The sequence below is a fragment of the Myodes glareolus genome, chromosome 24 (assembly GCF_982192425.1).
Source record: "Myodes glareolus chromosome 24, mMyoGla1.1, whole genome shotgun sequence".
NCBI classification, from domain to species: Eukaryota; Metazoa; Chordata; class Mammalia; order Rodentia; family Cricetidae; genus Myodes; species Myodes glareolus.
The window spans coordinates 47,037,870-47,051,751 of NC_142049.1; the positions used below are offsets into that span (position 1 = coordinate 47,037,870).

The window sequence follows — 13,882 nt, forward strand, 5'->3', positions numbered from 1 at the left end:
TGGTAGATTTCTGTGTTATTTGGGGCACTGAAGTCCCACGGTCTTGACACAAACTTAAAATTAGAAATGCATTAAATATAGGAAAGGACGAAGGTCATTCAGGAAAGGCAGTCTTCTGGGAGAGCTGCAGGACAAAGGCGCCCTGGAAACTTCCAGGTTCATTAATGGGTTTTACACAGCATTCAAGTGGTATTTCTCCTTCAGAAATAACACAGTGGAAAGCGTAGGGGACAGGCTCAATCCTCAGCTAACACAGCTGAGTGAGTGACTCGGCAAACTAAAAATAGCTCCTTTCCCACTCGCTCTGACAGATTTCACTTCGACCCTGTGCACAGGTTGATCCTCTGCAGCTTTTGTCCTGCAGCAAAATGAGGGCTGGTGGTACCTGAGCTTCACAGCAGCCTACTCTTTGTCCCAACTCTTGTTTAATTCCACGGCTCCTGTTCCCATGTGTAAACACATGTGCATGTATGTGCTGAGATTTGGTGCTCCTCAACCAAACGTGGGCAGAATTTAAACCAGGAACATGACTCAGGGCTGTGACTGCAGGCTGAGCCCAAGCAAGCCCTCAGAAACACTGGCAATCAGGTCGTTTGTCTTGGGTCCTTTCCCACCTCCTAGCAAGCCTCTTTGAGCCCCAGTATCCTTGATTGTAAGTGGAAATAATCATTCCTCGTGAGACCTATCTCACAGCACCATACTAGGATCAAGTGTGACAATGTGTGAACTTGCTTTGTCTTTGCTACTGTGCTGGGGAATGGGACAAGTCTGACAAGCAGTCACAAAGCAGAACTAGGCTCAGGCACAGGAAGATACAGCAGTGCAGCATGCTTTAGCTCACGCTCACCTCAGCACACAGTGTCTCTGCTACACACCAACTTGGTTTAGAGAACCTAGTTCAAACAATAATTCCTTTTTGCTGGTGTCCTCAGAACTAACCATTCTGTCTTCACTGTTTCCTTGCATCTATCTCTACAACACTTTTCACCCTGCACAGTGCCGTGCTTACTCAGGTACTGGGAAGTTCTTTGAACACTAATGCTTATAGAGTTGACAAGGGAAAGAAATCAAAGTCCAGATATTGACAAATGTCAGAGAAACCCAGAGGAGTGGGAAAGGTAGAACACACACAAAATAAAAACTAAAAACAAACAAACAAAAGGGCAGGGTCCCCAAGGTCTGCACAGGGGGTACCAACAAACTACAGGCCTAAGAGCCAGAGCTGAACTGCAAGCTCTGGGTAGCCCATGCAAAGATAGAGGGCACCTAACAGAACAGAGCAGGTGTCCTTCTGAAGCCCACAGTGGCAACAGGACATCAACTTAGGTCCTTCAACCTAAGTGGATCAGAAACAAGGAGAGAGGACAAAGAGACAAAGCAAACCAACATGGCACTGAAACCCAGAGCTTCTAGAGTGACTAGCATTCCCAGGTCTTTCAGGGTCGAGCTGCAGCTTGGGATTAGTGACCTTGGCTTCAAAACTAGGAGCCCCAGAAGCCAAAGTTGTCATGAGCTTCAGGAGTATCATGGCCAAGAAATAAAAGAGTGAGATTAAAGAGACTCAGTCAGAATCATCTGGACCAACCTGCATCCTGGGAAACTAAGAACACAGGAGAAGAGCTTACCCAAATTCACCATCAGGGAAGAATCAGAGTGAGACCCAACACTAAGCCACAACTTGGTTCTTACCCCAGAACCCCAAAGGCAAGCCAGGTTATCAACTCCAGCTGCCGAGGCCCCTATGATCCCACTAAATGAGCCCAAGTACTTCTCAACTGTGAAATGCAGGGTTCCACCTTGGGGTACAAGTCAGAGCCAGTGCCCATGAGAAATGTGCAACAGCCCACTTGGGGCTTAGGAAGCAAAAGGCTACTGTGATGTGTGCTCACAGTCACAAACAAAGCCTCTCACACACTGTGCTGACGTGTGCATGAGGTGAATCCTGACCACTATGCGACACCGGGAACTGTCCAAGAGAGGCTAGAGACCCAGCATGTAAAAACAGATAGTGTGGGAGACACACAACCTCACCATGTTAAAGGAAGACCACCCCGACTATAATCTCAAGTAAGATCCATCCCCAGATGAGACATTGCTTAGAATAAAAGAATCTAAATTTTCAGGGTATTAGAGGCTCTGTCACCCACACTTCCGAAACTTTCATCCAGGGAAAGGGCACATTTTAAAAGGATGTGCTTCACATAAAGAGAAGGGATGCAAGAGTTGCTGGTACCTTGAGTCCTGGCCCACTTTTGAAACCCCATCCTGGGTCTTGCACTCCTTATTCACAAAGCTTTGACTAGCGTGCAGTCTCATTTGTGTTTACTTGTCCTTGCTCACCAGAAAAGAAAGTTATACTGTAGTCCAGCTCCGCCTGCCTATGATTTCCCTTCTCTGCAGATGTCCTACGCAGCTTCAGCACAGACAGCTCACTCCTTCCTCTTATCCCTTGGACATGAAAAATAATTTATGGAAATTAAAGGCAGTGGTCAGCTGTGTGTGTCACACTTAGGCCCCTGAAGGTCAAGAACTGTCAGCTTACTCCAGGGTGTTCATGCCTCTCCAGATGTCCCTACATCCCTACTCCATCCAAGTCCCTGGCCATGGTAGCACCTAGCTTAATATGGCTTTTATCTTTTCTAAAGCAAACCCACCAAAACTTACCAGTTTTTAACAGCCTACCAGCCTCACTCTCCCTGGGCCTCTGGCAAACAGATGCTAAAGAAGCCAAATACAGGTATTGACAGGAGACAACACATAAACACAGTTTATCAACATCTAGTGGCCTGGAGTCCGAACTTGCATAGAGACCCCAGGGTGCATATCAACCCCAGAGCCCGAAACAAAAAAGGAGAAGAAAACTTCAAATGTAGCTGCTAAGGGAGGGAAAGGGGATTCAAGTCAATTCCTTATCTTGCTCCTGAAAGTCACACCTGCTGAACCTGATGGCACAGGTCTATAATCTCAGCTCTTTAAGAGGCCAAGGCAGGAGAATCATGAGGAGAACTCATTCCAAAATAAAAAGTATAAAAAAGGACTGGAGATATATCTCAGTGGTAGGGCACCTGCCTAGCATATACAAGCACAACAAGGCCCTAGATTCAACCTCAGTACTTGTACCTAGTCATGTCACACTAGGTTCACAGGGGCCATGTTTGTACTGTCTGTGTCTGCAGCAGGTGGCATATTGGGCCAACACAGGTCACTGAATGCTTCTTGCAGAAGACAGGGTAACCAACAGTTACCAAATATTCACAGACTGCCATGAACTATGCATGCTATCCTCACCAACACACTATGGATTACACAAGGTCCACCTTAGAAATTATGACCTGCATCTTGCCAACAGAACCAGACACAGAGAAAATGATGAGGCCCCAGTGCCTTTCCTACTATGCCACCAAAGTTTCAAATGACATGGGAAGGACAAGGAATGATAAATGCTACCACACTATGTACCATGCGCTCTGCAACTGAATACACTATGCAGAAGAGATAAATACTCCAGTCCCTTACTCACTCACTGGTAGAACCAAACAGAACCTAGAGAGACACAGTAGACATCATAGAGATGCTCAAGGCTGCTGCCCTTGAATTTCCCCAGGAGTCCATCTCAAGGGAGCAGATCTACCGGCTTTCACAGCACAATTCAACAGCAGTGATGTGAATAAATAAATTTAAAAAAAGGAAATTATCTGTCTAAAGAATGGTTTAGAGCCAGGTGGTGGTGGGTGCATGCCTTTAATCTCAGCACTCAGGAGGCAGAAGCAGGAGGATCTCTGTGGGTTCAAGGTCAGCCTGGTCTACAGAGTGAATTCCAGGACAGTCAAGGCTACACAGAGAAACCCTGTCTCAAAAAATAAAAACAAGCAAACAAACAAAGAATGGTTTAGAAAGTCTCAGAACCTTCCAGTCAGTAGTGTAAGATATCCCCTTATAAAAACTTTTTTTAATGTTTATTTATTTTGTGTATGTATGTGGTGACCTGTATGTCAGCAAGGCTTGGTGGCAAGCTTCTTTACCGACAGAGTCACCTCACTGCCTCTCTGTAGTGTTTTAAATAATCATTCTAAGACCAGAGGAAATGAAACAGTATTTGTAATAACAAAGGCTGGAGTGAATAACATTACTATCTACGTGAGCTTTAACAAGTATTCACTGGTGCACATGCGAGAAGAATGTGCTTTATTAGGGTAGAAGATTGTGAGTGGGGTTATTGCTACTGCTGTATACATACTGTCTTTTTAGTGCATTATCAGTCAAAGGGAGAAGAAGAAAGAAAAGGAAAACCTCAAGCTTGCACTTACGAAAGGCTCAGGAGAATGAGGGCTAGGATGTGAAGAATAAATGGAACCATCTGACAAACCCAAGAGGAGGTAGCCAGGTGGCCCTGGGGAAGGGAAGCCCTCCAGGTGTAGAGAGGGTTGTAATTAGCTTCATGCTAATTACAGAAATCTTACTAGATTATTAATTTTTCTGACAGATTCTGAGTGAAGACTAAATTCCTTCATTAAACTAATTCCAGTTCAGAGACAACAGTTCTTGATGCCCATTCTTCTAACCACCTAGGACTCAGTTTTGGACTCAGATTTCTTTTAGGGGCTGGTCACTGGGAGTTTGACCATGCTCTAGTGAGTATATGGGTAGCACAAATTGGACTTTTTTTGTTGTTGTTGTTGTTGTTGTTTTGTTTTGTTTTTCTTCTTTTTTTGGAGGGTATGTCACAAGGATGAGGGGCAGACCTGAGAGGACTGGGAAGTGAGCCATCGGGGTGCATGATGTGAATTCCCCCCCCAAAAAAATCAATAAAAATATTATGTTGGAAAACAAACAAAAAGACACCAGTAAAGTAAAATTAAGAGCCAGAAACATACACCCTGAATAAATTAAGATTCCTGCCTTAAATGTAGAACTTCAGGATACTTCAGAGAACCAAAGCTGCTTGAATAAGCAAGTGGGCTATAGCGTTTTCTTCCTTGGGAAATATAAACAGAGGTGCAGAATATTTAGCTTGTCTTTAAAGCCTCCTAGGTTGGGTTTCAGCCACTTCCCAACTCTTGATATTACCTCCTCAGGGTTCCATGCCCTAGCCAATTTAACTGTTAGAGCCCTCATACATTTTCCTCACATTCTACCCTGCATGACTGTTTAAGCTGTTATATCCCTAAAAGTCCTCCTCTCTCTTCCAAGTGCTTGCTTAAGCCCTATTCATCCCTCAAGGCATACCTCAAACCCATGCCATTCTCAAACTCAAGTCAACCCCTCCAATGAATCCAAGTTCTCCTGCCAGTGTACCTGGAATACTAGATTCTGAACCTCATTAAATGAGTTACACAGTCTGCCTTATAGTGAGTGATACCTAAGTAACCAAAACCCAACTTTTCTACTATATTAACCCATTAGCTTCTTGTGAGCAAGAACCCCTTCAGATTACTATATGAACAGATGATAACACCTGATTTATAGTAGCCCCCAGGAAACCCTTCACTGTGAGACAAGAAAAGCACCACACTGCCTCTGCAGGAAGTCACTACTTACCTTGGCTGCTCCTGTCAGACAATGCAGAGGCAAAGGCACACTGTTTTGTAGCCTCCAAAAGGCAAGCGATGAATCTAGTTTGTGGGGTTTCTGGCCATCAGGAGACTCCAACCTCTGCCCTAGCTGACCATAGTCTGCTCGACCCCAGGTAAACACCTTGCCAGTTTCTGCAAACAAATATAATATGAATGAAGGTTACATTCTCCAGATGCTCTCAAGGGTAAGCAAAGGGTCACTAGTAAAATTGTGAATGTTTATTTCATTATGTTTCAATAAAGAACGTGAGCATTTGCTGTGAGATGCTCTTGTACACTGTAAAGATTTGTCACTTGTATTGGTTTAACAAAATGTTGACTGGCCAGTAGCCAGGCAGAAGTATAGGCAGGGCAACCAGACTAAAAGAATTCTGGGAAGAGGAAAGGCAGAGAGTCAGTCACTAAACAGATGCAGAGGAAGCAAGATGAGAATGTCTCATTTAGAAAAGGTACCAAGCCACATGTCTAAATATAGCCAAGAATTATGGGTTAATTTAAGTTGTAAGAGATAGTTAATAATAAGCCTGAATTAATAGGCCAAACAGTTTATAATTAATATAAGCCTTTGTGTGTTTCTTTGGGACTGAATGGCTGTGGGACTTGGTGAGACAGAAACTTCCATACAAGCATTGGGTTGGGGGGTAGCTCAGATTTCTTGCCATGTTAGTATGAGTACTTGGGTTCAGATGCTCAGAACCCATGTCAGGAATCAGATGAGGTAGTTCACGTCTGCAATCCCAGCACTCCTATGGAGAGATGGAAGGCAGTGATGGAGAATGCTTAGAAGCCTACAAAGCTAGGCAGCCTGGCACACACAACAGTAAACAAGAGACTGTCTCAAACCAGGGAAAAGGGGAAGACCATCCAAGATTGGCCTGTAACCATGGAACACATGGGCCCACACTCTCACAAACATGCGGGTGCGTGCATATGAGCACACATGCAAGCACACACAGGCAGAGTTTCTTTTTTTTTTTAAGAAAAAAGAAACTTTGAATATTCATCTGTTCACATAAGTGGGAACTGAAGTTCAGAGAAGCTAAAGAATTCTCCCAAAAACAAACATGTAGAGAGGACCACAGTCAGACTCTGAGGAAGAGTCTCAGGCTTATGATATTCTTGCATAGAGATGGCTTCATGGGTAAATGCCAACCAAGCTGGTGGCCCACCCACTCCCTCCTAGACCCACCACCCCTCCTTCTGCTTTGCCCAGATGTCTGGTCTCAACTTTCCTCCCTCCTATCCAATCCAGGGCCTTGTATCCTGACTGAAGCTTCCCATTCCTCAAATCTCTCAGAGCTTTCCCCCTAACTCAATGCTGGTTTCCTGTTTGCCCCTCCTAGTAACATAAGGACTCCTCTTTTACCCAAAGGAGCAATCCTAACAGTCCAAGGCAAGCATATCTGTGTGCTGGAAGAAAGGGAGCAAGAGGAGAAAATTGTAAAGAGCTATTTGGAGCCAGAAATGCATTCAGTTCCCCAGCACCATGTGGGAAGCCAGCCAGCACTGCAGATGACAGAAGAAAATGAGGTTTGGAAAAGGAGCAACGGCCTCTCATTCCCCAGATAAGAGAGATTTCACCAAATTCATTCAGTTGTACCAAGTGCTGCCTTTGTTATTCCAACAGAATTTCAAAATCCGACAAGGCATAGATTATTAACAGATTCTCTGCAATAAATATGCATAGCCATGTGCGCCATATAAATTCTTTATCTGTGTTTATTTTAACAAAGAAAATTCTGCTTAAGAAACAAAACATCGAGTAATGCATATTAAATCTAAGACAAAGCTACTGTGTTTGGTATCAAAACTTCATCTGGCCCCACACGAAACATATGGCTTCCAGTGTCAGCTAAGAAACAGCCCAAGATGATAGCAGAAGTGTCAGGAGACCACAAACATATGGGGCTCTGTAGGGATAAGTTCTTAGGTTCAGCCTGCTAGCAGGCACTAAGACAGATACACAGAAATCTTCCAGGCTTCCTAGGATAGGGGACTGTAGTGGTTTGAATAGGAATGGTCCTCAAAGGTTCTTATATTTGAAAGCTTGGTCACCAGGGAATGGCAATATTAGTAGGTGTGGCCTTGTTGGAAGAAGTATGTCAGTGGAGGCAGGTTTTGGGGTGTCAGATGATTAAGCCAGGCCCAGTATCTCTCTCTTCCTGCTGCCTGCTCATCCAAATGTAGAACTATCAGCTACTTCTCCAGCACCATATCTGCCTGTGTGCCACCAGGTTTCCCACCATGATGACAATGAGTCTACTAAACCTCTGAACTAGAAGCCAGTCCCAATTAAACACTTTCCTTTATAAGAACTGCTGTGGTACTGGTCTCTCTTCACAGCAATAGAACACTGACTATGACAAGAACCAAGTCTGTATAGCCCACAGGGTACTGGAAACATTATGCAATTGGGAATGGGACACTGGGAGCACTGGACCCTGCACAGCCACATGCTATTCCTTTTGCTGCAGCTACCATTTCCTAACAGAGAGAACTACTATTCCAGTTGCCCTTCATAACCTGGCAATTGCAGCCTACTGAGTCTACTCATATACTCTTGGTCCCAAGAACCTTTCCTGGTCCCTCAACTTTCCCAGAAAAGATTAAACTTACCACCTTTGTGTTCTCCAACTGCCACGATGCCATGTAACAGTTAAGAAAATTAAGCTCAGAAGTGGCCTGCTTAGGGGCCCACAGATAAGCTGCCTAGGCTGAATTCGTTATGGTTCAAGTCACTGAACAATCATGAAACCCTCTTCCCTCACTTGTGTGGAATAGACTGAAAATAGTTGGTGCCCAGTTGGCCAGCTGTCCCTCTATCTAAGCTGGTCAGAATTTATAATCAGACTGCTTTAGTAGGAGAGTCCTGAAGATGACCATTCTGTGTGTGTGTGTAAGTGCATACATGTGTGTGCATGTGGACACATATCTAGCATCTTTCTCAATTGCTCTCCACCTAATTGTTTTGAGTCAGAGTCTCCCACTAAACCTGGGGCTTGCCACTTTGGTTAGACTGGCTAGTATCCTCCTATCTCTGCCTCTCCAGCACTGGAATTACAGGCACACACCATTGTGCCTGGCTTTTTTGAATGAGGATCAAACTCAGGTCCTCATACTCATACAGCAGGCCTCTTACTGACTGAGCCCAACCACTGCTTCCTAAGGACTCTGACATTCCTCAGCTGGGAAGAAGTAGCAAACTGCTATCTACAGGACAATAGAAAGAACTGTATTATCATAAATGGAAAACTGAATCCTTTCTTTCAAATCAAGCAAAATATCTTAAAACTTTCTGCTATTGATTATTGATGTTTGAGACAGGCAAGACTGCCAGACTATGGAGCCATCATTATTACATCTCCAATGGCAACTCAACCGTTATTCCACTTACATAGCACTTTCCACCTAAGGCACTTTACAAACATTAACTAATTAATCTTCATACCCTCTGGGGAAGCCATAGAGACAAGGCAGAAAGCAGGCCAACCCAAGAGCCTCAAATCTAAGCTTAGTACACTCTCCTCTGAGTCTGTTTATACTAAAAACACTGTACAGTAGAGGGCTCACAAGGGAAGAAGGAAACTCCTCTTTTAAAGAGAAAGTAAGGGGCACCTCCTAGGGAGACAGCACTGTCCTAAAACATCAGTCTAAAGAAGCCTCATAACTCTGACATAGATTACTAAGATAATTAAATGACTTGAGAAGTTAAATAGCTCAATCGAATTCCAACAGCGGGTTATAGGACCCAGGTTTAAAACAATGGGGCAGGCAGAGATTGCTGAGTGGTTACAAGTATCTGGCTGCTAGTACCCACATCAAGTGACTCACAACTACCTGTAAATTCAGCTCCAAATGATCTAATGCTCTCTTCTGACCTCAAGAGGCACCTGCAGTACAGAGCACTTAAACATGCACACGCATACTGACCCAGAGTCTGATGGAGTGTACAACAATGATATTCACATGCAAGGAGGCAGTGCCATGCTCTGTGTGCTCCACAGCTTCTCCTACTAGCAAGACATTCCCAGAAGGCCATGCAGAATTCAGAACTCTAGCTGTATTCAACATTTAGACTATGCCTTTATGTCACCCAGAGCCAAAGAAAAACAATCTCTACACACACACAAAAAAATCTCATTAGTGCACACCAGACATGTGCCCTAAGCTGAGGTCAGGTTATGGAGCTAACAAATGACCCTTTTCCTTGGAGTAAAGAATTATGTACTGGGGCTGGAGAGATGGCTCAGTGGTTAAGAGCACTGCCTGTTCTTCCATAAGTCCTGAGTTCAATTCCCAGCAACCACATGGTGGCTCACAACCATCTGTAATGAGATCTGGTGCCCTCTTCTCGTGTGCAGGCATACATGCAGGCGGAATACTGAGAATATTGTATACATAATAAATATATCTTTAAAAAATATGTATTAATGTGGTTAAAAAATAAGTCTATTAGTATCATCCACAAAGTTTAGGTATGTGTCTACAGATAAATGATACATGAGAGAGAAATGCCAAAGGAGCTCAAAGTGAAGTCAGAGGGTGAGACCTGGTGTAAAGGCATGACCATGTGAGAGACACAGAAAACAGCAGGGGCTGAGTGAGTAGTAAGGACTACAGAGAACATTCAGGGAGGACTCCACTCAAGCTGGAACTTGGAAATGTCTCTGGTGATGGGATAAATGCCATTTAAGAGAAACTTCTGGGTAAGAAAAGAAACTAGAAAAGAGGAGGATATGAAAGAACAAGAAAGAAATAAGCAATGCAGAGAAATTCACAGCCCCATGTGTAACAGGAGCAGGTTCCCAGGATGGAGTTTGGGCTTCATGACTGACAGGCTCACTTGGCCACAGGAAAAGACCAAGTGGTCAATAAACTCAGTTGTTTGCCATCCTTTATCAGTAATAAGGTTTGTTAGCCAATATATGTACTTCCAGTTATTTTATTAAAGTGTACACTTGTGTTTCACCATTTATAAATTGTGGCTATGTATCCTTATTGAAAAATATACAAGATAACCCCAGCACAGTGACTGACACCTGTATCTGCAGCCAGAAGGATTGATCTAAGAGGCAAGCTTTGGTGGGCTACACAGGAAGTTCCAGGCTCACCTGAACTACAGTGTGAGACCTGTATAGAATATTTAAATAGAGAGAATAAAATTTACTCAAAACTCAGAAAATTTAAAAGAACATGAGAAAATTAGAAAAGAAATGGTAGCATTCACATCAAACCCTGGTCCCGCACACTTACTGCAGAAACCACTGCAACTAGACCTGGGGAGACTGCAGCCCTAAAACAGGCATGGGGCCTCCTGAAAGAATGCCTGGGTGGCCATCCTCTGGCCAAGAACTGTCCAGCACTTCTTTAGCACTGACAGCACACTCACTGGGCACTGTTCTAAGCACATCGTCTCCATATTCTGAGTGCAGTGTTTGGTCCTCTGCCCAGGCCTGAGAAGGAGGCAGAGATGTACTGACAGGGACAGGGCACCCAAACCTCAGAAGTTTTAAGTTAAAGAAGGGAACCGGCCTAGAAACAGAGTCTAGGATATGCCGGGGCCTACCAGGATGGAACTCCTAGGGGAAATGGGAAAGGAGGAAAAACTGTCACATCTTGACCCCACACTAGATGAGAAAGAGATGAATAGCACACTGAGGTTTTACCATTTCATGACAGGGGGGAGGGAGGGCAGAGATGCAAAAACCAGGGTCTCACTTATATAAGTCATAAAAATGATCTCATTATCAAGTTATTTAACTGTTCTGAGACCTTTGGCAAATATTTCATCAAACATCACATGCTCTTAAGTGGGAGAAAGATAACCAGGCACAAAGCCGGATGGTGGTAGTTAGGAGTGGTGGCGCACTCCCTTTAAATCCAGCACTCAGATGGCAGAGGCAGGCAGATCTGTGAGTCTGAGGCCAGTCCAGTCTACATAATGAGTTCTAGGCCAGCCAGGACTACCCAGTGAGAGCCTGTCTCAAAGCAAACAAACAATCAGGGATAGGGAGCCCTCTGCAGTCAGAAGAGGGTGGTAAAGCTCTGTCCTCACCACCCTACCCCACCCATCCAGCACTCAGCAGGTGCTATGGCTGCTACCAGGAGCTCCTGGCAAAGAGGCACTCCTTCCAGAGAAGGGGGTCTTAAAGTGACAGAAAGATGAGTGAGAGGAACACCCATATTTTCTTAAAAGATGTCCAGAAAGGGAGCAGACCATCATTGATGATAACAATTTGACATTAGTCAAAGGGAAATCCATGGGTCAGACAGAGGCAAGACTCTCTCTTCAGTCCTCCCAATCCATCTCCCCAGGAAGCTATGAGTCCTTCTGGAATGTGCACACAAGAAAGTCACTGTCAGCTTGTGAGTTTGTTCTGGTTGTAGTTAGCCATTTTCTGGTGACGTGTGCTCTGCGCCCTTGGAAGGTAAGGGTGACCTTGTTAAACTCTGCCTTTTAAAACTTGGTTTATATCAAATGGGGAAAGCAAACTGGGTTTTAGTGCACATTTATCTGTTTCCTGATTGTGGATGTCATGTGACCAGCTGTTTCAAGCACCTGTTGCCTTGACTTCCCCATGATGGTCTGGAATTTGAACTGTGAGCTAAAGCAAACCCTCTCTCCCTTGAGTTGCTTTTATAACAGCACTTTATCATAGAAAGGGGAAGGGAAACTAAGTCACCCAGCATCACCCACTGATATAGGCACGGGGAAGAGGGTTTCAGATGCCAGCAAGCAAGCCAAACAGCTTCCATCCTATGTGCCCCGATGCTTTCCACAGGCCTCCATCCTCTATGCTCCTCTTGTCATCCAGGTTATATCTAAAGCTCACTAACCTGGTCAACTCCTATTCACCTTCACCCCTTAACCCAAACCAGATGTGTCTGTGCAATAACCTAGAGAACCCCTGCTTGAGGCTTTGAGAGCATTTATCTTAACAAAGAAATATATATATATATATATATATATATATATATATATATATATATATATATGCATTGGAAGAACTGTTAGGTTAAAGTCTATCTCTTCTAGAAAGCCAGCTCCATGATAATAGAGATTGGCACAAAGTTGGTACTCAAGAAATACCTGGTGGCTGGAGAGATGGCTCAGAGGTTAAGAGCATTGCCTGCTCTTCCAAAGGTCCTGAGTTCAATTCCCAGCAACCACATGGTGGCTCACAACCATCTGTAATGAGGTCTGGTGCCCTCTTCTGGCCTACATGCAGACAGAATATTGTATACATAATAAATAAATATTAAAAAAAAGAAAAAAAGAAATACCTGTTTCCTAGGGGAATCTAATCATCCTCTCCTTCACCTCTATTGAGCTTTCCAACTTTACATATTATCCCTAAGTCTCATCTGCAGAATTATAATAACAACATGCCCCTTGAAGGGCTACTTCAAGGGTACTTTTGCATGAATCAGGCAGTCTATGGTAGTGTGATGATTTGAATAAGAATGGCCCCCATAGGCTCATATATTTGAATGCTTAGTCACCAAGGAGCAGAACTTTTTAAACCAATTAAAAGGATTAAGAGTTGGGGTCTTGATGGAGAAAGTGTGTCACTGGGAGAGTAAGGGTGGGGGTGGGGGTGGTGGGTGTTACTGTGAGGTTTCAAAAGGTCATGCCAAGCCCAGCATCTCTCTCTACCTGCCAGGTAGGGATGCAGCTCTCAGTATCTCAGCAGGATACTGCGCCAGTACCTGCCTGCCTGCCACCATGCTCCCAGCCATGATGGACTAAACCTCTGAAACCATAAGCGAGCCCCCAATTAAATACTTTCTCTTGCAATAGTTGTCAAGGTCATGGTGTCTCTTTACAGCAATAGAACAGTGACTAAGGCAGCGATGATATGGCAATATGAGCCAATGTCAGTATTATCTTCCCAAACTAAGTAACACAGCCTGATCAAGGACACCCATGATCATACCCACAGTTGTTAGCAATTCAGCAAATCTTCTCAGCCAACCCTACCCCCAAGCACAGTCTTAGAGTCAAAGGCACTAACCATCATGAAGAGTAACAATGAAGGCTTCATCATAGGATTCTGGATTTTCTTTCTTTGTTTCTTTAAAAATTACTTTTATATGTTTGGGTGTTTTGTCTGCATATATGTTTCCTTCCTTCTTTCCTTTCTTCCTTCCTTTCTTCCTTCCTTCCTTCCTTTCTTTCTTCCTTCCTTCCTTCCTTCTTTCCTTCCTTTCTTTCCCTTCCTCCCCTTGCCCCAGATTCAACATAGTGGCACACCAGAAGCCTCTGATACAGATCAACTAAAGCTGGGAAAACAGAAGAGATACAAAGC

The 13,882-nt window shown here is 44.1% G+C and overlaps 1 protein-coding gene across 8 annotated transcripts in view; it reads right to left on the reverse strand.

The window, feature by feature from the left end:
• The window catches only part of Sergef (secretion regulating guanine nucleotide exchange factor), a 208,622-nt gene that overhangs the window by 150,801 nt on the left and 43,939 nt on the right, over positions 1 to 13,882 (reverse strand). For 6 of the 8 annotated variants that reach the window (XR_007230898.3, XM_087901561.1, XM_085682758.2 and 3 more), the window contains one exon: positions 5,539 to 5,705. The exons of 1 other annotated variant lie outside the window; for it this stretch is intronic. Coding sequence is in view for 6 of the 7 variants with exons in the window: in XM_087901561.1 (XP_087757687.1) it covers positions 5,539 to 5,705 (167 nt within the window). In the remaining variant the exon portion in view is untranslated. Of the gene's footprint in view, positions 1 to 4,909; positions 4,976 to 5,538; positions 5,706 to 13,882 lie in introns of those variants that run through there. One more of the 8 variants, XM_085682760.2, reaches the window with a different exon arrangement.